Here is a 23,734-nt window from a genome sequence, read left to right on the forward strand (position 1 = left end):
CATCTGTATATAACACTGATAGGTGTTTAGAGCAGGGGTGGGCAAGGTGGGACCATTTGGGCCTTTCGGGCGCATACACACACACACACACACACACACACACAGACACACACAGACACACACACACACACAGTCAAGGTCTATGGTTGGAAAAAGGTACAAAGGCACCAAATATATAAATAAATATTGGTCATCTGAAGAGCCCCATACATCACGGGTTAATTAAAGGGATAGTTCATCTAATAATCAATAATGACAGGAATTGTTGTTTGTGTGCACTAACCATTGAGGGTAATAGCTAGCTACACACCCGCGCTGTTCAGATGTCTCTGTGGTTGTGGTTCTGTCATCGAGAAGTGATTCTGCAGCGTGTCACTCAGAAGAAACGCCCTCTAATCATACTGTGTATGAGGGGCATCAAAAACAACTTTTACAAATGAATAAATCTAAAGTATCTGGAGGATAGGCAACATTAGTGGAGTTCCATCCTCTCTGGGAAGTGGGAAGACAAAGGATCAAACAATACCATTCATTATTGCCACGTGTGTGTATGTGTGTGTGTGTGTGTGTGTGTGTGTGTGTGTGTGTGCGTGCGTGCGTGCGTGCGTGCGTGTGCCCGCGCGCTTGTAAGACGTACTGTAGAGTGTGCGTGCCTGCAATTACTGTCAGCATGTGATTTTCTGTGGGAGCACTCCGACATGATTAATACGGAGAAGCTCTTAACCACCAGACTTGTGTCACATATCAAGTTAGCGGAGCGTTTTAAAGCCGGAGGTTTCCTCGCAGGCTTCGGCTCACAACACTCAAAACACAGGCGTGGTTTTCCCCGGGAGGACGAGAGAGAGAGAGGCCGACGCTGTCGGTGTCTGTGGCTCTCTGGTTTGCTGTGTAGGCAGACAGGCATAGACATGGTGGTCTGAGAAAGCTTTATACACATACACACACACACACACACACACACACACACACACACACACACACACACACACACACACACACACACACACACACACACACACAAACATGCATGCAAACACACACACAAACAAACACACATACAGGAGCCTGTGGCTCAGGAGGTAGAGTGGGTCGTCCAATGATGGCAGGGTCGGCGGTTCAAATCCCGCCTCCTCCTGTCCACATGTCGACGTGTCCTTGGACAAGACCCCAAATTGCTCCCAATTAGCAGGCTAGCACCCTGCATGGCAGCTGCCACCATTGCTGTGCAAATGTATGTGTGAATGGGTGAATGAGACGCCATTGTGAAGCGCTTTGGATAAGGAAGCTAGAGCTGGTTCCCTCCGATACGGAGTTCAGAGCCACGGCTCCAGACATTTGTTCATCAACTTGTCACTGTTTAAGATTTTAATTGTATTATTGTTGTAAATTGCTTATGTTTTGTTGATGTTTGTTTTTGCTTGTGAGCTCGTCGGCATTGGAAATGAGGGAAACCTCTATTGACGTTATTCACACGGCGGCCATTTCTCTCTTACGTCATGCTCAGGGTGGAAGAATGCGGAAGTATCCATAGACCATATAGTACAAGTTCGTTATAAAAAGAACACTTCAAGATTCGAAATAGTCCGCGGTAGTTTTCACGATATGAAATACATAGGAGCGCATTAGTCATCAGCTCATTCCCGTCCATATATTTCATAACGTGAAAACTACTGCGGTGAAAAACAATCAGAGTCCGGTAATCATGAGTTTGTAATTCCAGTAGTGTATTCTGACTGTTATTTCTGACTATTTCGAATCTTGAAGTGTTATTTTTATAACGAACTTGTACTATATGGTCTATGGATACTTCCGCATTCTCCCACCCTGAGCGTGACGTAAGAGAGAAATGGCCGCCGTGTGAATAACGTCAATTGCCCCACAAGTTTAAATAAAGGTTTGAAAATGAAAAATGAAATGAAAATAAAAGCGCTATATAAGTGCAGTCCATTTACCATTTACATACACACAAACACACACGCAGGCACGCACGCACATGCGCTCGCGCACGCACACGCACACACACACACACACACACACAAACACAAATTCTCACAAACTGTGAAAAAGGGGAATATTCGTTGCAGCTCTCCCTCCTACCTGGGAAAGAAAGGTCAAACATGTCATTCCCCCCCTGGTGTCCAACAGCCTCACAGAGCGCTAGGACGCAGAAGTCCTTCCTCATCACCGGGAATCTTCACAGGACAAACCAACCCCCAATGAAGGTGGTGTCATATAAAACACCCATCTCCAGGGGCGACATGTCTCGCACGTTGTCACCAGGTGATGACAAAGCAGAAGGGAAAGATAAGACGCCACCTCTTATCTGCGAGACCTTTTCAACAATCCTATTATCACTCCATATCCAATGACATTAAGCTAATGAGACACAGATGCTCCATAAAGTTCCAGACACGCAAGCTTAGCTTAGCTGACACCCAATAGCTCTGTGGTGATGAGGAACCTGAGGTGTCGCCGGCTAGATAGCGGTCTTAATCAGTATCAAACTCGGCGGCTAGACTAACCTGTGAAATACCACAGCCCAGAGGCCTGCCTGCCTGTTAGCATGGAGCCGATAATGAACGGAACACCTCAGCTTGCATTAAAGCAATTATAGTGAACTGTGATTTAAGAAACTTGAGAAAATAATCACTTTGAGAATACACACAAAACACCGTGTTCCCCAAACGTTTGCACCTTTTCTCTCTCTCTCACAAAGGCCCATATCGACATTCAGACACCCTACAGTTCAAACAAAGACACTGGAGGATTTACCTGCGAAGGTTGTTTTTTTTGCGAGCTCTCAAGAACATTCCCTCAAACATGCTAAGATGGTGAACCTCCCTGTGATTCAAATGGTAAATGGTAAATGGACTGCACTTATATAGCGCTTTTCCACCTTAGCGGCACTCAAAGCGCTTTACAATGGCCTCTCATTCACCCATTCACACACCAATGGCGGTAGCTGCCATGCAAGGTGCTAACCTGCTCATTGGGAGCAATTTGGGGTTAGGTGTCTTGCTCAAGGACACTTCAACATGGGGACAGTCGGAGCTGGGATTCGAACCACTGACCCTTCGATCACTGAACGATCCGCTCTACCAACTGAGCTACAGCCGCCCCATTCAAACTAGACTTCCTATCTGCGAGTGCAGTATTTGCTGTCCAGGTATTTGAGTTGGCAGGGCTATGCGCACTCTGTGCCACTCTCGGCAGTAGCTAGCTAGCAGTATAGTTTCTGCTAGTGTGACGAAAAATGCAATGACACGGATTATACCCATAGCCAAGAAGAGAGCACAGCATAGCGAGAGAAATAGAGAGGAGAGAGAAAGAGACAGATGGACAGACAGTGAGATAGAGAGAAAGTGAGATAGAGAGACAGTGAGATAGAGAGACGGTGAGATAGAGAGACATTGAGATACAGTGAGATAGACAGCAGGATAGATAGACAGTGAGATAGAGAAACAGCGAGATAGATAGACAGCAAGATAGACAGCAAGATAGATAGACAGTGAGATAGAGAAACAGCGAAATAGACATCAAGATAGACAGTCAGATAGAGAAACAGCGAGATAGACAGCAAGCTAGACAGACGGTGAGATAGACAGACAGTGAGATAGACAGACAGTGAGATAGACAGTGAGATAGAGACAGTGAGATAGACAGACAGTGAGCAGAACATGACATCAGTGGGTGAGTTCCACTGCAGACGGAGAGAGATCACTGTGGACCGACATGGCATAGAGAAAAAGGTCTGTTTCCATGGTAATCCATACAGCTCATGAAACATGACACAAATCCAGTCGCTTTGTCACAGTGAATTAAGGCTGGATGGATTGTGTGTCTGTGTTTGTGTTTGTGTATGTGGTGTGTGTGTGTGTGTGTGTGTGTGTGTGTGTGTGTGTGTGTGTGTGTGTGTGTGTGTGTGCGTGCGTGCGTGCGTGCGCGTGTGGTTAACCTCTTGTCATGCTGGCTCTTAATAGACTGATTGATTTTATTTATTTTTAAGACAGGGACAAGGTACAGTAGACATTTACCCTATAGAATAGGGAGAGATGCACTGTACAAGGTTATAGCTAAACAGCTCATTTCCACCCGCAGTCCCTGACAGGGCTATCACTAATGTTGCCTCTATTATCTGTTCTCCTCCTGTCAGGAGGTCCTCCAGCTATCACCAGGTTCTTCACCAGGTTCCTCCAGCTATCACCAGGTTCTTCACCAGGTTTCTCCAGCTATCACCAGGTTCCTCACCAGGTTCCTCCAGCTATCACCAGGTTTCTCCAGCTACTGTATCTCACCAGGTTCCTCCAGCTATCACCAGGTTTCTCCAGCTACTGTATCTCACCAGGTTCCCCCAGCTATCAACAGGTTCCTCACCAGGTTCCTCCAGCTATCACCAGGGTCCTCACCAGGTTCCTCCAGCTATCACCAGGTTCCTCACCAGGTTCCTCCAGCTATCACCAGGTTCCTCACCAGGTTCCTCCAGCTATCAACAGGTTCCTCACCAGGTTCCTCCAGCTATCACCAGGTTCCTCCAGCTATCACCAGGTTCCTCACCAGGTTCCTCCAGCTATCACCAGGTTCCTCACCAGGTTCCTCCAGCTATCACCAGGTTTCTCCAGCTATCTCCAGGTTTCTGCAGCTACTGTATCTCACCAGGTTCCTCCAGCTATCACCAGGCCCTCTCTCTCTCTCTCTCTCTCTCTCCCCCCCCCCCCCCCCCACTCAATCATTCTCTGTCCGACTGGTCCACAGCGCCCCTCTCCTTTTCTCTCTAGTCTATCAGTGCCTCTTAGTCAATTAGTCCGTCCTCTCTCTCCTTCTGGCCCTTGTCGTTTGCTCTTTCTTGCCCTCCTCCTCCATAATTCTCTCCTTCCCTCCATCTCCTATTCCTCCCTCCGTCTCCTCTCCTGTCACATCCTAATCTCCCGTCTGAGTGGTGTTTCCTGGGGAGGCCACGCCGGATGATGGATCACTCTGTCTTCTTTCAGGACAGAGAGAGAGGGATGGAGAGGGGAGGAGGAGCGGAGGAGAGGGGAGGAGGAGCGGAGGAGAGGGGAGGAGATGGGGGGGGGGAGGGGAGGAAAGGAGAGAGGGGAGTAAAGGAGAGGAGAGGGACGGAGAGGAGAGGTGAGGAGAGGAGGAGAGGAGAGGGGAGGAGGAGAGAAGAGGGGAGGAAGAGAGGAGAGAGAAGGAGAGGGGAGGAGGTAAAGTCAGGGGAAGAGGGGAGGCGAGTGGAAAGAGGGAGGAGGGTTCTGGGCTGGTCTGAAGAGGCTGGGCAGGGCTGTCTCACTGCTGGCTGTTCCTGTTCAAAGCAAACCTTAATGGGATCTCACTGGAGTCTAGCCTGGGTAGATGCTATGATGCTTTTTAGCCTCTCTTACTCTGAAATGTAATTTAATGTAATGTATTGCTTTATAAATGTTCTTAGCCGGTAGACAAACATACTCAAGGAGCTTGCTCGATCGCCTTGTTGAGAGGGGTCAGGGAAGAATTTTTACAGCTCACTTATCTGGCCCCCGGGTGATACTGTTTTTTTGCTTCCCTCTGGAATATGTAGAGAGTGGGTCGTATGCCCACCTCCCTTGTTCTCTGTAAAGCGCCTCTGGGTATGAAATGCGCTATACAAATAAAGCTTTGATTGATTGATTGATTGGGTAAGAAATGGGTGCTGCACAATCCTGTGTCTCATGCTGATACCCCCCTTCCTCAAGAAGAATCACCAGAGCCCCCAAAACAGTGGTTACATAAAACAAAGAGAAACATCCACAGAGTGTCAAGGGCTAGTGGGTAGAAATCTTCCACTATGAAACGGGACACCCCTTCAAGACCGATACGTCATCAGTAGGTCCTCTAGTGTAATCTGCCCGTCTGCACGGAGCAGTAACAAGTGCAGCAACTTCGTTGGTGGACTAGTTACATTTCGAGTGTCACTCATAAACGATCTATCGACGGGAGGACATTCGACATGGAAATGTGTCAAAATGCAGGACTGTCATGCACAAACCAGCCTTAAAACAATGTTGTTAGCTAAGACATATCAGCATGCCATAGCGATTTTTGTTAGGCTATGCTTGTTACAGTAATAAAGACAAGGTCTATAATTGAAACAATATTAAACATAAATAATACGTTGGTTATCATAGTTTTTTAATCTTTCTTAAAGGGATAGTTCAGTCCAAAACCTTACTTTCTGGTGTTTTGTATGATATTGGTACATTGGTACACCCAAAACGCATTGGGACAGCAACAGAGACTTGGATGAAGCGCTGATGTTGAGGAGAGCTTGGTGATCGTAAACAAGTAGGGCAGTGACATCCCCACAAACACAAAGAAACAAAAGCAGGGCAACAGCAAACAATACACGAGACGGATGGCGTGCCAACGCTGGCGCCAACACCGGCACCCACACACTCCCTAATCCACCCCACACACACTCCCTCATCCATACACACTCACTCACCCACCCCACACTCACTCACTCATCCACCCACACTCCCTCATCCACCTACACACTCCCTCATCCACCTACACACTCCCTCATCCACCCACACATTCCCTCACCCACCCCCACACACTCCCTCATCCACTCCCACACACTCCCTCATCCACCCCCACACACTCCCTCATCCACCCCCACACACTCCCTCATCCACCCACACACTCCCTCACCCACCCCCACACACTCCCTCATCCACTCCCACACACTCCCTCATCCACCTACACACTCCCTCATCCACCCACACACTCCCTCATCCACCCCACACACTCCCTCATCCACCCACACACTCCCTCATCCACCTACACACTCCCTCATCCACCCACACACTCCCTCACCCACCCCCACACACTCCCTCATCCACACACACTCCCTCATCCACCCACACTCCCTCATCCACCCCACACACACTCACTCATCCACCCACACACTCCCTCATCCACCCCACACACACTCCCTCATCCACCCACACACCCTCATCCACCCCACACACACTCACTCATCCACCTACACACACTCCTTCATCCACCTACACACTCCCTCATCCACCCACACTCCCTCATCCACCCTACACTCCTTCACTCATCCACCCACACTCCCTCATCCACCCACACACTCCCTCACCCACCCCCACACACTCCCTCATCCACTCCCACACACTCCCTCACCCACCCCCACACTCCCTCATCCACTCCCACACACTCCCTCATCCACCCCCCACATATTCACTCATTCACCCACACACTCCTTCATCCACCTACACACTCCCTCATCCACCCCCACACACTCCCTCATCCACCCCACACTCACTCATTCACCCACACACACTCCTTCATCCACCTACACACTCCCTCATCCACCCACACACTCCCTCATTCACCACACACATGCACTTATCCACCCACCCACACACCCTCATCCACCCCACACACACTCACTCATCCACCTACACACATAACCCTCATCCACCCACAAACCACACGGTAAAGTTGAAAGTAGACTCAACTGGTGGAGGTCAGACCCAGGTGCAGTGGACGGCCGGGGGGGGGGGGGGGGGGGGGGGGGGGGGCAGAGGACAGGGGAGCCGGGCCAACAGCTGCCTGGTTGGGTAACGCTCGGCCGGGACCCCCTGGGAGGACGGCCTCTCCTGCTGGACTCATGTCTGGCCTGCAGCCGCACCAGAGACTTCAAACGCACCCCCCCCCCCCCCCCCCCCCCCCCCCCACAGGCTCGACAGGGCTCCTCTGAAGACCCTCCCAGCAGTCACCACACCATGAATCAGGCCTGTCAATCCCTCCGAACCCCCAGACATCCCCAGACCTCCGACAGAACACCACCAGCCCCTAGACCCTCACCCGCCACCCCCTCTCTCAACAGGTGTCTCCTTCCTCCAACCCCCACCCATCCATCCCACCCCGCCCCGCCTGTCACTCTGAAAGGGCCTTGGCCCGACAGGCAGGAATGTGTGTAATGGGAAAATGGGTCCCCCCCCACCCCTACCACACCCCCCCAATCCCTACCCCCCCCCCCCACACACACACACACACTTCCCCGTCCTGTCCTTCCATCCCCCGTCTTCACCAGGCTGGCAGCCAACCAGCACACACCAGGGGCACGGTCAGATGCCCAATTAATAGTGGCGGAACCAAACAATGTTTTGGTTTTGTGGGGAGGCTTGTGTAACTGTGACTGTGACTGTGTGTCTAAGGGAACAGTGTGGACATGAAGAAGGGTTTGGCTGTGTGTCTTCTTCAGTGTAATGTTATTGGCATTGTGTTTGGGTTTCTAATCGGGGTGGAGGCTATGTCCCTAAAAGACCCCAAAAGCTTAAATGCTGCGGTACAGTAGCCCCCGTTTCTTTAAAGGGGTAGTGTGCTATTTTGGACATTTAGCCCTATTCATGATATGTCTAACATCAATCTGAAACATAGAGACCATAATTTCACTGATCGCTCCAGTATTGAGCAAGATCGAGATTTTCGTCCGACTCAAATTTCTTTGCAAAGTGGCCAGGGAATGTTAATGTGTAGCTTTTTCCAACACGGGAAACCGACGGTTTAATACAACTTGGTCTCAGTATACTGTCCTGATACTGTAAATGCAGGCTACTTGCTAACCGAATGTTGAAACGACAACTACATTTGAACCTGAACTATTTCACTGATCGCATTGCGTCGTGTTGCATTGTAAACTTCCACTTTGTCGCCTTGTAGAGAGGGGCGAGCCGGAGAAAAGTAACGAGATTAGAGTTAGCTCATAGCACAAACACATAACAAGAAGAAGGAGGAGTTTAAAGGTACTCTGTTCGATTTACTGCACTTTTTGTTAAAAAAATAAAATAAAATCCTATTTATACAATAAATAGGTCCAGGGGAGTTATAACTATTTGTACATAAAATATAGCCAACGGTGTCGTGCCTGTGGAGCAAATGCAGAATTTATTTTTATTATGAGCGAAGCCGGCCCGGCGCTGAGCCCCACCCCCTGAACGGCACCGTATGGAGTGAAAACGCCCACTTGTTTATATCTGATACGCTGCATCACTGCCCCATCTAGAGGCCGAAAAAAATCAAACTGAACACCTTTAAAGTAGCCTACAGCACAACTATTTGTAACGGGATATATCACGTATGCAACAAAATGAAAGCAACATCGATACACATCTCTGTTCACAGGCTTTCGTTGTCAGACCCAGACCAGTTGAAACTTTGGTTTGTTCTGGGGATCGACAAACACACTAGCCTGATCGCTCCATAGGTCAGACTGGTGGGTTTGAGGAGAGCATTTTGACGAAAATGATTTTACTAGTGGTAACGTGATGTGGAACTCCATAGTGATTTGATCCAGTAGCTAATGGCAGGGTGTACTGTTTAGGCGGCACATTTTATTCCATGTTTGTTTGTTGCCAATAAAATGTTCATTTTTTATATTTTTGTACCGTTTCTTGAATTGAACATACAGTACTATACACAAAACTTGCCTAGTGGTGAAGTGCCCCAGGCTTGAATTCAGCAAATTTATGTAATAAATTTGTATATAATATATTTATTTATTATGTTATAATGACACAATAATGCTCAGAGTAAGAAGAATGCTTAGAATATTGCCATGAGAATTATCAGTCTCTGTTGTCTAGAGAACAGTTTGGGAAAGGTTACAGCAGGTCACAGCATTTAAAAGGTGTCCACAGTCTATTTGAAGCTATAACTATAATTCTATTTTCTCCAGTGGGGAAGGGGTAGGCCTATTTATCCCCAACTATGCAACTTGGCAGAACTCGTCTGTGTCCACGGACAAACTGCTGCGCCCACTCCAATACCACAGGGTAGGCTAAATAAATTAAGCTAAATAAATAGTTAACCATTGTGGAGGGGCTCTAGAAGAACTGTACTGTGATGCATTGCCGTGTTCTAGGTCTGATCAATTCTGTAGGGTTATGTGTATCCATTCAGCAGGCTAGCCAGCTCAATGTTAACTGTATGTTGTACCCTTGCAATGTGGGCCAGACATATACAACTTATAAGCTTATGTAACTTATAAGCTATTAGTGTTATGGAAATGAACACTCAAGTGTACAGAAGAGTTCAGTTGTGGTAGATGGGGTGTCTTACTACTGTCAAAAAATCCTAGACTACTCAAATAATTTGCGCAACAACTGAGCAATCAATTCTTATGGCATTTAGTTGCATACTAGCCTACTCAACACTGTGGTTTACGAACAGTAACGCACCCTAAATGTTTAAAAACCACATCTGTCCCTGACGCATTTTATTTCCTTGACAGTCAGGCTCACAGGCCATTGGAAACCTATTGTGCACAGTTCGAGAATAACGGGGATGTTTTCAACCAGTCGCAACTAGACATTTTTCGAACAACAAATACGGTAGACTGCTTGCTGTTGCTGTCACATTCGCTTTTGGACTTCTGTTCCGCTCCTTTGATTTTTAGCCATTTATTCGCTAGGAGAACACACAAGGAACATTTTGGTAGCCGAGCTGTGGAGTTGAATCAACACAGTTCTCATGACGCGGAATCTACACGGCTCTCATGACACTATCCCAAGGATCCCCTCTACAATGTGTTTTACATGTTTGGCATCTTCGCTGTAGTAGGCTATGCACTTACAGAATTGAGATCTATGCACTTACAGAATTGAGATTTATGCACTTACAGAATTGAGAGATCTCTGTGAGGACCCTCCATCTTGGGCCTCCGTTTCCAATTTATTTTGGGGACGCAGAAGTAAAAGTAAAAGTATCCAAAACTGCCTGGTTTATTAACGATGGAAAGTCTATGTCCTCAGTGATGGAAAGTCTATGTCCTGGTTCGGTGTTCATATTCAAGCCTTGCCAAGCAAGTAAACACAACAGATTGTGATACATTTCACAGTACAGCCTACTGAGACCAGTTACATTACACACTGAGCTTCCTGTTAGTTTTTCTTGAGTTTTTCTACACGTATTTATATGCCATGGCCACTTCAATTGTAAAGAAAATCTCGATCTATCTCAATATTTGAGCGATCCATGAAATTATGGTCTCTACAGTAGGTTTCAGATTTATGAACATGACATCAGAAATAGAGCCAAATGTCCCAAATAGCACCCCTTTAATCTCCAGGTATAGCTTGTTGAATGGGGAAGGCAGATGACAAAGCTGTTGAAAACGTTCCTGAGCTCAAAGGGACTCAGGACACACAGCTGGCTCTCTGGGAAACATGCCCCATGGAGCACAGCAACGCATGCACGCAGTGACATGACACGCACACGCACACACAATCTCGTCTTTCTTTCTCTCTCCAAACACGGAAAACACACACACACAATCTCTTCTGTCTTCCTCTCCCTCCAAAAACAGAAAACACACACACAGTTCCGAGGCAGACAACAGTCGCCCTGTCATCTTCGATTGTGGGCCGTCCATGTTGCTGCAGCGACACCTCACCCCCTGGCTTGGGGCCCACACGGCCCGCTGCTGCCCTGGGCTGACACCACCGTTACTTCAGCTCGGCAGAACACATAGGAATTCAACCCAGTCTAACAAGCCGAGAGGGGATACCGTAAGAAAAAACCCCAGCTAAATATACCCCCGTGATCAGCAGATCTCAGCAGGCCGAGGCCCTGAACCACACGCACGCTTCCGACACACTCTGCAGGACCCCAAGAGACCACGCACACCCCTGCTCTACTGGACCGCCACAGGTCACTTGGAGCTCGACTTGTGGTTGTAGTTAGACAGACAGACAGACAGACAGACGACAGACAGACAGACAGACAGACAGACAGACAGACAGACAGACAGACAGACAGACAGACAGACAGACAGACAGACAGACAGACAGACAGACAGACAGACAGACAGACAGACAGACAGACAGACAATTTATTGATCCCCTCAGGGGGAAATTTGGCGTTTCCGCAGTTGAAATTACAGAAAGGTTGTAAAAGAAAGAAACATGAGATACAGACTAAGAAAAAAGACACTAGATAAAGGGGTGGTAGCATAAAAAGAGGGATAACGGGGAGATATTCACCTCTGAGTGGCGATCATTTATGCAACGCTATACCATACATCCTCTCATGCAAGGCTATACCATACATCCTCTCATGCAAGGCTATACCATACATCCTCTCATGCAAGGCTATACCATACATCCTCTCATGCAAGACTATACCATACATCCTCTCATCTCCCCTCCTAAGTTGGGCTGACTTGCTTTGAGATGCTCCATATAGGGGGGAATTTTTGCATTGAAGTATTTTTGCATTTAAACAGTCATGTGCAATCATGATGGAGGATAGGTTGTGAGCTGTTCTGTTTGTATCTCTGGCTCCGGGCGTTGGCTACAGACCCTGGACTAGACATGTGTTGGGCAGATGGCATGCAGGAGATGGCGCATGGGGTCAATGGGGGCACCCAGCTGTATCTCTCTCTCTTTCTCACTCTCTCACACACACACACACACACACACACACACACACCAAAAGAATGTCTGCGCGGGGGCCAAGGAGCACAGCAGCGGGGCAGGTAAGCGTGAGAACTGTTGAGTACAGGTGTGTGTGTGTGAGGGGGGGGTTGAGCCACAGCGGAGGCCTGCTATAGGCTGTTCAGCTGCACCTCCAGCCTCTCCGCATGAGTGAGTGAACGATTGAGTGGGTGAGTGAGTGAGTGAGTGAGTGAGTGAGTGAGTGAGTGAGTGAGTGAGTGAGTGAGTGAGTGAGTGAGTGAGTTAGTGAGCGATTCCATGCTTGGAATCTCTGCATGAGTGAGTGAACGATTGAGTGGGTGAGTGAGTGAGAGAGTGAGTGAGTGAGTGAGTGTGAGTGAGTGAGTGAGTGAGTGAGTGAGCGAGCGATTCCATACTTGCTTCTTGAGAGAGACCCAACCACCAGTTGTCAACACACTTCCCAACCTGCTCATCCGTTCACACTGCCCCGCCCATCACCACATCAGCTCTGCATCAAATAATGTCCATGTGAAGGTCACTAAGACGAAGGAGATGCTAGTGGATTATGGCTCTACAATCCCCTAAACATCTAAGGGGGAGCCCTGTGGAGAGAGTGGACAACTTCAAGTACGTCGGTCTCCAGATCCCCAAGGACCTGACATGAACTCCAAACACAGACGCGGTGGTGAGGAAGTCAAGGCAGAGGCTGTTCCACCTCAGACGTCTGAGGAAATGTCTCCGATACTCAGAGAAGTTTCTACACATGCACTATTGAGAGCATCCTGACGGCAACGTCACTGCCTGGTATGGGAGCCGCACCATGCAAGACCGGAAGGGAACTGGTACAGCCAGCAGAGTGGTACAGTCAGCAGAACCTACCACAGGAGAGACCCTCCCACACCTCAGAGATATCTACACAAGGCAGGACCAGGTACGGTCAGCAGAACCTACCACAGGAGAGACCCTCCCACACCTCAGAGATATCTACACAAGGCCGGACCAGGGTGTCATGAACGTGCACGGCCACACAAAGGTTAGTTTCGAGTTTTTAATGAAACGGACTAAGAACATTCAGGTGAGTGTTTTTACAGGTCTCTTAGTCTCACTCAACGTCATGCGCTGTCTGTCGCCTGTCAACCTTGACCTTCTCATCAATGACCAATAAGAATGCAGATAAGGGTAAACAACCAATAGTAATTCTACTGCTCGATAAATCACTAACAATACAGCACATCTCCCCCTTTAATTCTACTGACTACAGTTGCTTTGTTGGCATCGTAGAACGCCAATGCTGGTGCACACAGAGTCAGGAGAACGTTGAAGGACCCCAGTCACCTGGATAAGTCTCTTCTCTCTGCTCAGGTCAGGAAGGAGGTACTGCCTATTCAAAACCAACTGGGCTCAGAAAGACTTTCTTCCCTCAGTCCATCAGGATCCTGAATAAAGACGACCTGCTGAACTCTGGACTAAACTCGGCACAAGTGCACTTTAAATGTCTACCTATACTCGGTAGAATATACATATTCACATTCTGTAAATTATGTAAAACATGCATATCAAACATATCTTATGACATCCCATTCTAAATTCATAGGCATTAATATGAAGTTGGTCCCCCCTTTGCAGCTATAACAGCTTCCACTCTTCTGGGAAGGTTTTCTACAAGATGTTGGAGTGTGTCTGTGGGAGGCTCTGCCCATTCATCCAGAAGAGCATTTATGAGGTCAGACAATGATGTTGGACGAGAGAGCCTAGCTTGCAATCTCCGTTCTAGTTCATCCCAAAGGTGTTTGATGGGGTTGAGGTCAGGGCTCTGTGCGGGCCAGTCAAGTTGTTCCACACCAACCTCACCCAACCATGCCTTTATGGACCTTGCTTTATGCACTGGGCCTTTATGCACTGCACCTTGCTTTATGCACAGTCATGCTGGAACGGAAAAGGGCCTTCCACAAACTGTTGCCACAAAGTTGGAAGCATAGAATCGTCCGAAATGTCTTGGTAAGCTGAAGCATTAGCAACTCCCTTCACTGGAACTAAGGGGCCTAGGCCAACCCCAGAGCATTATCCCTCCTCCACCAAACTTTAAAGTTGGCACAATGCAGTCAGGCAGGTAACGTTCTCCTGGCATTCGCCAAACCCAGACTCGTCCATCAGACTACCAGATAGAGAAGCGTGATTTATCACTCCACAGAAGACGTTTCCACTGCTCCAGAGTCCAGTGACAGCGTACTTTACACCACTCCATCTGAAACTTGGAATTGCGCTTGGTGATGTAAGGCTTGCATGCAGCTGCTTGGCCATGGAAACCCATGTCATTAAGCTCCCGGCGCACATTTTGTGTGTGGATGTTAATGCCAGGGGAGGTTTGGAACTGTGCGGCTATTGAGTCAGCAGAGCATTGGCGATTTTTACGCACTATATGCCTCAGCACTCGGCGACCCCGCTCTGTAGCTTTATGTGGTCTGCCACTACATGGCTGAGTTGTTGTGGTTCCTAAACGCTTCCACTTTGCAATAATACCACTTACAGTTAATTGTGGAATATCTAGGAGGGGAGAAATTTCACTAACTGACTTGTTGCAACGGTGGCATCCTATTACAGTACCATGCTGGATTTCAGTGAGCTTTTTAGAAGACTTTCATTCAGATTTTGTCGCTTAAAGTGGGTGGAAACAATTTGAGAGTAAAAAAAAAAAGACATTGTAGAACCAATCCAAAGTCTTTAGGGCGTAGGTTTGTTCAGGTTTGAACCAATCCAAAGTCTTTAGGGCGTAGGTTTTTTCAGGTTTGATCCAATCCAAAATCTTTAGGGCGTAGGTTTGTTCAGGTTTGATCCAATCCAAAGTCTTTAGGACGTACGTTTGTTCAGGTTTGAACCAATCCAAATCCTTTAGGGCGTAGGTTTGCTCAGGCTTGAACCAATCCAAAGCAGTAGGCGTAAGTCTTATTGCCGGCGTTACACAGACGTTGGGAAGGAGGAGATCTCAGATTGTCTGGTATGGAAACTAAGACGCGCCTGCATCGTCCTTGGGCCTTCGTGCATCTGCGTGGGCCAGACGGGCCAGAGAGAATCTCCATCCTCATCTTACATCCCTCCGTTCCATCTGACGGAAAAATTTAACTGCAGATAATCAGCAGGAAATCTCCAATCGTATGCCTGGTGAGCTTGTCCAGAGTCTCTGGACCGTGCTGGGATTGTGTGTGGGTGTGTGTATATGAGAGACAGAGCCAAGCTCCAGGAAACATTTATCGCACAGAGAGATCTCCCAATCCCACTTACTACATTTACAATGTCTAATTACACAGATAAGGCTGTGTGTGCGTGTGTGTGTGTGTGTGTGTGTGTGTGTGTGTGTGTGTGTGCGTGCGTGCGTGTGTGTGTGCGTGTGTGGTGGGGGGGTGTATGTTGTCCAGGGAGAATACTGTACAGATACACCATGGTGGTGAATGACTGTGAGACTGCCTCATCCGTCCCCCCCCCACCCCCCACTGTCACTTCACCCGCATCACCACCCGCATGCACACATTGTCATGGAAAACTCACACACCCTAGAGACGCTCGCCGCCCGACTTTGCTCGCCAGGTGTTGTCGGCTGATAGGGTGGAGGGGATCGGGGGTGGGGGGGGTCTGCTAAACACTGTACTAGTGACAGAGCAGGGGAGAGGCAGAGAAAGGTCCTCTCTAACAGCCCGTCATGCCCCAGTGCTCTTGGCAACAACAGGCCTGGCCAGGGGGTGGTGTGTTGGCCCGGGCTCTCATCGGCCCTGTCCGGGCCGGGTGCGTGGCAGGGGCTCACTCCCCGGCAGAGGACAGCCTTTATTAAAGCTTTTGAAGGGGGGCTGAACAAAGAGGCCTCCTATGTTTAGATGATAGAACGTAAGCGGAGTGTTCTTCTGCTTGGGCGACGTGGGACAATGAGCCCCTCCTGAATACAGCGAGCCGCTCCTGTCCGTCCGCCGGAGCGGGGGAGTTCCCAATGAGATTGCGGGGATTTTAATTACTACGAAGGAGCGATAGAGAATGATGGGGAGGAAAAAAAGGGAGTGAGTGAGAGAGAGAGAGAGAGAGAGAGAGAGAGAGAATAGTTTTGTCTAGGAGAAGTGCAACAAGCTGACTTTTATCAGAGAACAAAGACACAGGGGTTTGGGACGTCAACGACAGGCTGTCCACCGGGATTCACGACAACTGAGACACCTCTCTGAGGAGCAGTCGACGGCATCGGCACGGGTACAGCTACAGTCGGCTGAAACTTGGGCTGCGAAGCCAACAGAGGATGTGCCCTGGAGGAGCCATCAGAGGATGTGCCCTGGAGGAGCCAGCAGAGGATGTGCCCTGGAGGAGCCATCAGAGGATGTGCCCTGGAGGAGCCATCAGAGGATGTGCCCTGGAGGAGCCATCAGAGGATGTGCCCCGGAGGAGCCAGCAGACGATGTGCCCTGGAGGAGCCATCAGAGGATGTGCCCTGGAGGAGCCATCAGAGGATGTGCCCTGGAGGAGCCATCAGAGGATGTGCCCTGGAGGAGCCATCAGAGGATGTGCCCTGGAGGAGCCAGCAGAGGATGTGCCCTGGAGGGCCGTGCCTCAACGACCCAACACCTTTGCCACGGCAGCACTTTCACATGCCGGTCTGCCGTGTTGAAATGAATGACACCGATTCATTCATTCAAACCTTTATTTAGCCAGGGCAAGCCCATTGAGACCAGGGTCTCTCTCTCCCAAGCAATACAATCATTAAAAGCAAAACTAATACACTCAACAGTGATAGTGAATTCTTTCACGCTTGTGACACACCGCACATCGAAACGCGCGTATACTGCCATGTCTCCCAATAAGCTCAATCCTTGCACAAGGGTGCCAACCTCCCCGCTCCCTCTCCCCCCACTTCCTCCTCCGCCCCGCCCTGCCCTCCCCAGGATCGCCCAGGAACCTACCTGGTCGTGGCTGGCTTGCAGGGAGCTCCCGATGCCATGGAACGTCATCTGCACAGGCGAGAGTGTCAGGTAGGTCATGAACTCCTTGCCGTTCTGACCGTCACTGTACTGCACCTGAGGAACACAGCACACAAGGTAGACCACGTGTCCGTCACACGCAGAACGTCCTGCTTCAACCGGAGAGCGCAGGCGGGCGGGCGCGGCCAAGCGACTCTGCCACAGCCACATGCACGCTCATCCTAACGGCTCTCGCTGTTATTTTTGGCGCTGGACGAGACCGAGTGTAGAGGGAGTACATCTAGAGGACCTAATTGCCATCAAAGAATGTTTGTGGCCAATTCTTCCTCCAGGTTGGCAGGGGTGGTGTGTGTGTGTGTGTTGGGGTGGGAGCTATGACATCACAGGTGACCCTTCATCCTGAGAGGTTAACTACGCAGGCATTCCTAAATGCTGTGCAATCAGGCCTGGTATGACATGATGTTCCTCAGGGACACACTGGCCCTGGGATACAAGGCTTGGGTAATAGTGCCTGTCTGGCCTAGTTCTGTGTGCGTGTGTGTGTGTGTGTGTGCGTGTGTGTGTGTGTGTGTGTGTGTGCGCGCGAGCGTGTGTGTTGTGTGTTTGCCTGGCCTAGTTCTACTCAGGACAGCTGCAGGCACCTTTAATGGCGCAAACACACAGACTGACTCTGAGAACAGAGGGCAAAAGAGAGAGACGAGAGGAACTATTGAGAAACAACAGCACATGATGACCTGGGAGTGAGCGAGTGAATGAGAGAGGGTGAGCGAATGAGTGAGTGAGTGAGTGAGTGAGTGAGTGAGTGAGTGAGTGAGTGAGTGAGTGAGTGAGTGAGTGAGTGAGTGAGTGAGTGAGTGAGTGAGTGAGTGAGTGAGTGAGTGAGTGAGTGAGTGAGAGAGAGCGAGTCAGCAAACCAACCAGTGTTGTGATGTAATAAGTCTACATCTGCTGATCGACATACTGGCCACATCCCAGACTCACTGTTAAACTCCTGTTTTACAGAGCAGACATCCACTCTCCTGGTGTGCTGAGCATGGTAATGGAGGCTATTTGTCTGCGTGACAAACAAGCTACCATCTGCTTTCTGAAAGTATAAATACATAATTCACACTCAGGATCACAATGTGACATAATGTGCGATGTTTTTTCAAAGGGTGAGCGGGTGTATATGGATATGTACTGTATATGATACGTACGTGCGTGCATAATTGTTTGCATGCTTTTGCCCATTTGCGCTAAATGTGAACAATGTATTAATGTTCTTTGATATATTTACTGTGTGTGTGTGTGTGTGTGTGTGTGTGTGTGTGTGCAGCCAGAGGTATATGATCTGTGACTGAAGGTTTCCAGAGCAAGTGTTGTGTGTGTGTGAGTTATGATCATATGCAGCCTCCGGCCTGCCAGACACATGGAGAACTGCCTATAAAGAGGCAGACGCATCAACACACAAACACACACACGCACATACACACTCACTCTCTCTCTGTCCTATCTCTCTGTCGCTCTCTCCTATCTCTGTCTCTCTCTCCTCTCTCTCACATGTAGCAGACACCTGTTGATAGGCAGATGGGTTGGTAGCTGGTGATAAATTGTGGAATGCTATCTGTTTAGTGTATGAGTGATGGACACAGTAAAGTGAGCTATGGAGAACTTAATCGCCCATAAATTATCCAGGCTTCTACCATAAAGTCCCACTTCTTAACTGCACCCAAATGTTTTGCAGACTTTTTTTTTACAGTACTGTATGAATACTTTAGTGAATGATGACTAATTGCACAAAATCATGAAAAACGCACCATACTATGTATTTCATAGGGTAGGGTGGGTGTGATGCTTTTAAGTAGGCATATTCTCTCCCCCAATCACGAGACAGCTGCATCTTCTAACGGTATGTAGCCGGGGCTGTTGCCGTGTCAATGTGTGTGTGTGTGCGCGTGTGTGTCAGTGTGTATATGTGCGTGTGTGTGTGTGTGCGTGTGATTGTTTGCATGTGCGAGTGAGTCTGTGTTTGGATGCTTTAAAGAGCTTATTCAACTGGGAACTGGGTCACAGTTCTGTTCAGTGTGCATGTGTGTTAGGATCTGGCCTGTGTGTGTGTGTGGGTGTGTTATTGTCCAGCGTGTTAGTTCATTAAGGCTGGATAAAGGGGCATAGCTGTGATGTATTGTGAGTCATGGTGTCTGGTCAGCAGGGCGCTGGTTGGCTGCTTCATCCATCTCAAGCTGTCGCGCCCCAGCCAAGGGTGAGGCCCCCCCGCACTGACTGAGGAGGACCAGCTAACACACACACACACACACAAGCACACGCACACGCATGCACGCATGTGCACGCACACACACACACACACAAACTGTATCAATCAAGGACGGGACAGTACAAATCATGAGGAAAAAAATATATACAGCAGTAGAGGGCGGGAAGGGAGAAAGAGAGAAGGAGTACAGTATCTATGTGTGTGTGTGTGTGTGTGTGTGTGTGTGTGTGTGTGTGAATGGGCGATACAGCAGGGTCAATCTCAAACTCTTACACCAGATAACCAGCCAGATGGACGCTGCTCCAACATCCTTCATTTCTCTTTCTCTATACTGCATATATATATATATATATATATATTAACAGGGTTAGCCTTAACAGAGTTTCACGACCCTATCCGCCCTGGTCATTGTGTTCCTCTAGTCTCTCCCATCCCCTGTGGTGTGTGTGTGTGTGTGTGTGTGTGTGTGTGTGTGTGTGTATAAGAGCCAGGCATTCTAAGCAGACCTAACTAATCATCCAAGGTTCTCCCGAGCAGCAGCCACTAATCCACCTCCTCTGGACATAAAGGACCGGGGAGTTTTGCCAGGCCACTACTGATCCGCACCACTAACGTGGAACCACCTCTGACCCCTGGCTCTAAACCTGTAGCCTCCGCTCCTTCTGCAGGGGCTTTCTGTCCACCCACACACACACACACACACACACACACACACACACACACACACACACACGCTGTGGCAACCTGAGAGGGCGCCAGCCAAGGGAAGGTCGTCGGCACCCTGGACAGCGCCCTCTACTGTACGCTCTGGTCATCTCCTGCCTGGAGGCCGGAGCAGCCCCAGCTGGAGCCACCCAATCAGCACCTGGGTCGGGGGAAAGGACAGGTGCTCCCAATCAGGGGGGAGAAGGAAGGCCGAGAAAAAGTGCTGGGCTGCGTTCCAAATCGCATACTTCTACTTCTTACTACCAGTACCTACTACAGCTGCCCTTAGAAAGTACGTACTTTGCAAGCAGTAGGCATCCAATTGGGACATACTACCTTGTCATAACATTGCGCCTTGAAATTAGCCCACATCCGTCGCTGTCCATAACGCGACATTCGTCTTCAGCTGTCAACTCGCGCATGTGACGCACATTACCGCTGCGCAAAGGATTGTGGGTCAGAATAGCCAGAAAAGCCTGCTGGCGTGCATACTGCAAAATACGACCGGATGTAGTAGGTCATCCTGGTACTTTTGCCATACTGCATGTGGCATACTATGTATTGGGACATACTACATTCTGTTTTGGCATACTATATAGTAGGGTAGTAGGCGATTCGGAACGCAGCCCTGGTGTTCTGGAGAGAGGCGGTTGAGTCCCAGGTAGTGAGAGGTCTACATGCTGTCGCTAGCTGTGGCTGTCTTACCCGTACTAACCCTTTGTCTCTCTGTGCTGCAGAAGTAATCCCCCAGCCGGACTAAGGGGAACCACTGGGGTGGATCCTGAAAGGCGAGAGGAACCCCGCCTGTTTTTGCCCCCTCTCCAGGACGACCCCTGACCCCTGCTCGGAGCCGGACATTCTTATTTTTCCCCTTTTTTGAACCTTCAGTTGTTCTATTAAAACGCCCGCACGGGCATTGAACCGCTCTGGTGCGCTGTCTCCCCTCGCTTAAGTGTGTGACATTGCCATACAGCGTCTCAGGGTTGCCACAACACACACACACAAGCACAAATACACACACAAGCACAAATACACACATCCACACACACGCTTTTCATCAAAATCACTTGCACATAAAAGTGAAATCAATAGACAAGAGAGCGAATTCAAACCCCTAGGCCTACAAAGAAAGGTAAATAAATGAAAAGTCTCACAACGGACTGAGAGGGGAAAGAGCATCTCCCATACAGTATGCTAAAACGGGTTAACAGAACCCGGGACTAGAAGCAACACAGCAGGCCAAGTCAGGGGCGAGGGGGCGAGCTGAAGAGATAGCGGAAATCAAATCAACTACAAGTATGCCAGCTATCAATAAAGTCAAGCATCTAACCCAAGGAGACATCACGCCATTGTTAGGAGGAGTAATTAGCGAGCCAGGCGGGCCCCCGGGGGTCAAGTATGTTTTAACGACGTTGTTAACAAGCCCTTCACTCCTCTGACGGGGAACAGACTGGCGCCAAGGAACCCCAAACTCCTCAGCGGAGGACGACGTAAGAGCAGCCCAAGTAAAAAAGACTTAAAAAAGAGACGGAATGGAATTCAATGTAGGGTCAAATCAGCCGATGGGAACCGTGAGGGAACCAGGGTTCCTGGAATAGAACACAACATCCGGCTGGACTCTCGAGAGCACACACGCAGGTTCACGTGGGCCCTTGACTTCACAACGACAGCATCCGACTGATACTACGTTCATGAGGGTGCTTGGCTTTGTCATGTTAATGTGCGGAAGTGCCCGTTGACTTCAATGTTAAAGGTTCGCTGTAAAAACACCACTTCAAGAACCGAAATAGTCAAAATAACAGGCTGAATACAATATCGGGGTTATAAACTCATCATTACCAGACTCTGTTTTTCACTGCCGTTGTTTTCGCGTTCGGAAATAGATGTAGGTGAATGAGCCATAGTTAGCCGTGAGCTGCATTCACTCTTGTGTATTTCCAAACGCGAAAACAACGGCAGTGATAAACAATCAGAGTCTGGTAATGAAGAGTTTGTAACCCCGATAGTGTATTCAGACTGTTATTTTGACTATTTCGGTTCTTGAAGTGGTGTTTTTACAGCGAACTTTTAACATTGAAGGCAACGGGCACTTCCGCATCCGCACCCCTCATTACGTCAGACTGACCAATATGGCAGCTGAGGGGAATAAGGCGAATTCCTATTATTCCCATAAATTCCTATGAATTCCCTGGGGAAGTTTGTGAATATTCCCGGACATTTGCAACCCTAGTAGAAAGAGACAACTATATTTACAGCTTATTCCGGAGCCTAGCAACAACCCATCTTGTGTTTAACTAGGACTCTGGCCATCTTAAAATAATGACTAAATGTTTCTATTTCATCATAAATCATTAAACTGTATTTAAAACAGTGAAGGGTTGGTGTGTTGGTGTGTGTGTGTGTGTGTGTGTGTGTGTGTGTGTGTGTGTGTGTGTGTGTGAGCTCACAGCAGTTTCGACTCCAAACCTGAGACTGAAACGGGACCACAGAGTTCCTGAGTGTGTCCCCTGTGTGAGGATCATGAACACGGAGCCAGAGAAACACACCCTCAATCTGGGAGTAGGGAGCACCCTGGCACGCTTTCCCCCATCATCAGCTATTATCTAGCACTAAAGACTATGTGATGATTTCCATCGAGAGGCTTAGCCTGTCATCTGACAGTTAAGGAGGCCTTGTTGGTCTGACTCACCATTCTTTCGCTGACACAACAGGCCGTCTCTGTGCACGGAGATAACGCTGGCGGCCAGACCTGGCACAGCGGATGGCAAGCTGGGAGAATTTGATTTAAGAGTTTACAAATGGGCTTGATTGTGGTGTAACAACATCATCACTCTCCTTCGCCGCACGCATACACGCCGCAAACGCAGTCATGCGGAAACGGACGGTGCACACGCAAACACGTGCGCGCACGCAAACAAGACAGACACAAACGCACGCACACACACACATGTACACACACCACAAGCATCACATACGCTCACAGAGGGCCACCATGCAGCGGGAGACAGAGTGCCGAGCCAGCCAGTGCTGCATCAACTTGTCTGATTTATTCTACCGACAAAACTTTTTTCCAAAGATGGCTCTTCACACAAATACGCCACAGAGCGCAGCTGGAAGCCATCAGGACGCGGCCGATATCAAACATGGGGGGGATTATCACTTCCAACATGTATTTTCAAACGTAAACCCCCAGATAAACAGAGGGCGGGGAAGGGGACCAGGGCACAGGGGAGGGAAACAAACCGTTAAGAGTCTCTGAACGTTCGGACGGAGAGAAGAGATGTTTGATGTTGATACAGAGCAAGAGGGAGGGACGGAGAGGGGACAGAGTGAACGAGAGAGAAAGAGAGAGAGAGAGAGTGTGTGTGTGTGTGTGTGTGTGT

The 23,734-nt window shown here is 49.0% G+C and overlaps 1 protein-coding gene across 2 annotated transcripts in view; it reads right to left on the reverse strand.

Annotated features, from left to right (window-relative positions):
• Positions 1–23,734, reverse strand: part of stau2 (staufen double-stranded RNA binding protein 2) — a 106,916-nt gene that overhangs the window by 19,469 nt on the left and 63,713 nt on the right. Inside the window, exon 13 of one of the 2 annotated variants that reach the window (XM_084443284.1) lies at positions 17,375–17,488. The exons of the other annotated variant lie outside the window; for it this stretch is intronic. Coding sequence (XP_084299410.1) covers positions 17,375–17,488 — 114 coding nt within the window. The remainder of the gene's footprint in view (positions 1–17,374; positions 17,489–23,734) is intronic. 2 annotated transcript variants of the gene reach the window in all.

This window comes from Borostomias antarcticus (genome assembly GCF_949987555.1).
Source record: "Borostomias antarcticus genome assembly, chromosome: 9".
Classification (NCBI taxonomy): domain Eukaryota; kingdom Metazoa; phylum Chordata; class Actinopteri; order Stomiiformes; family Stomiidae; genus Borostomias; species Borostomias antarcticus.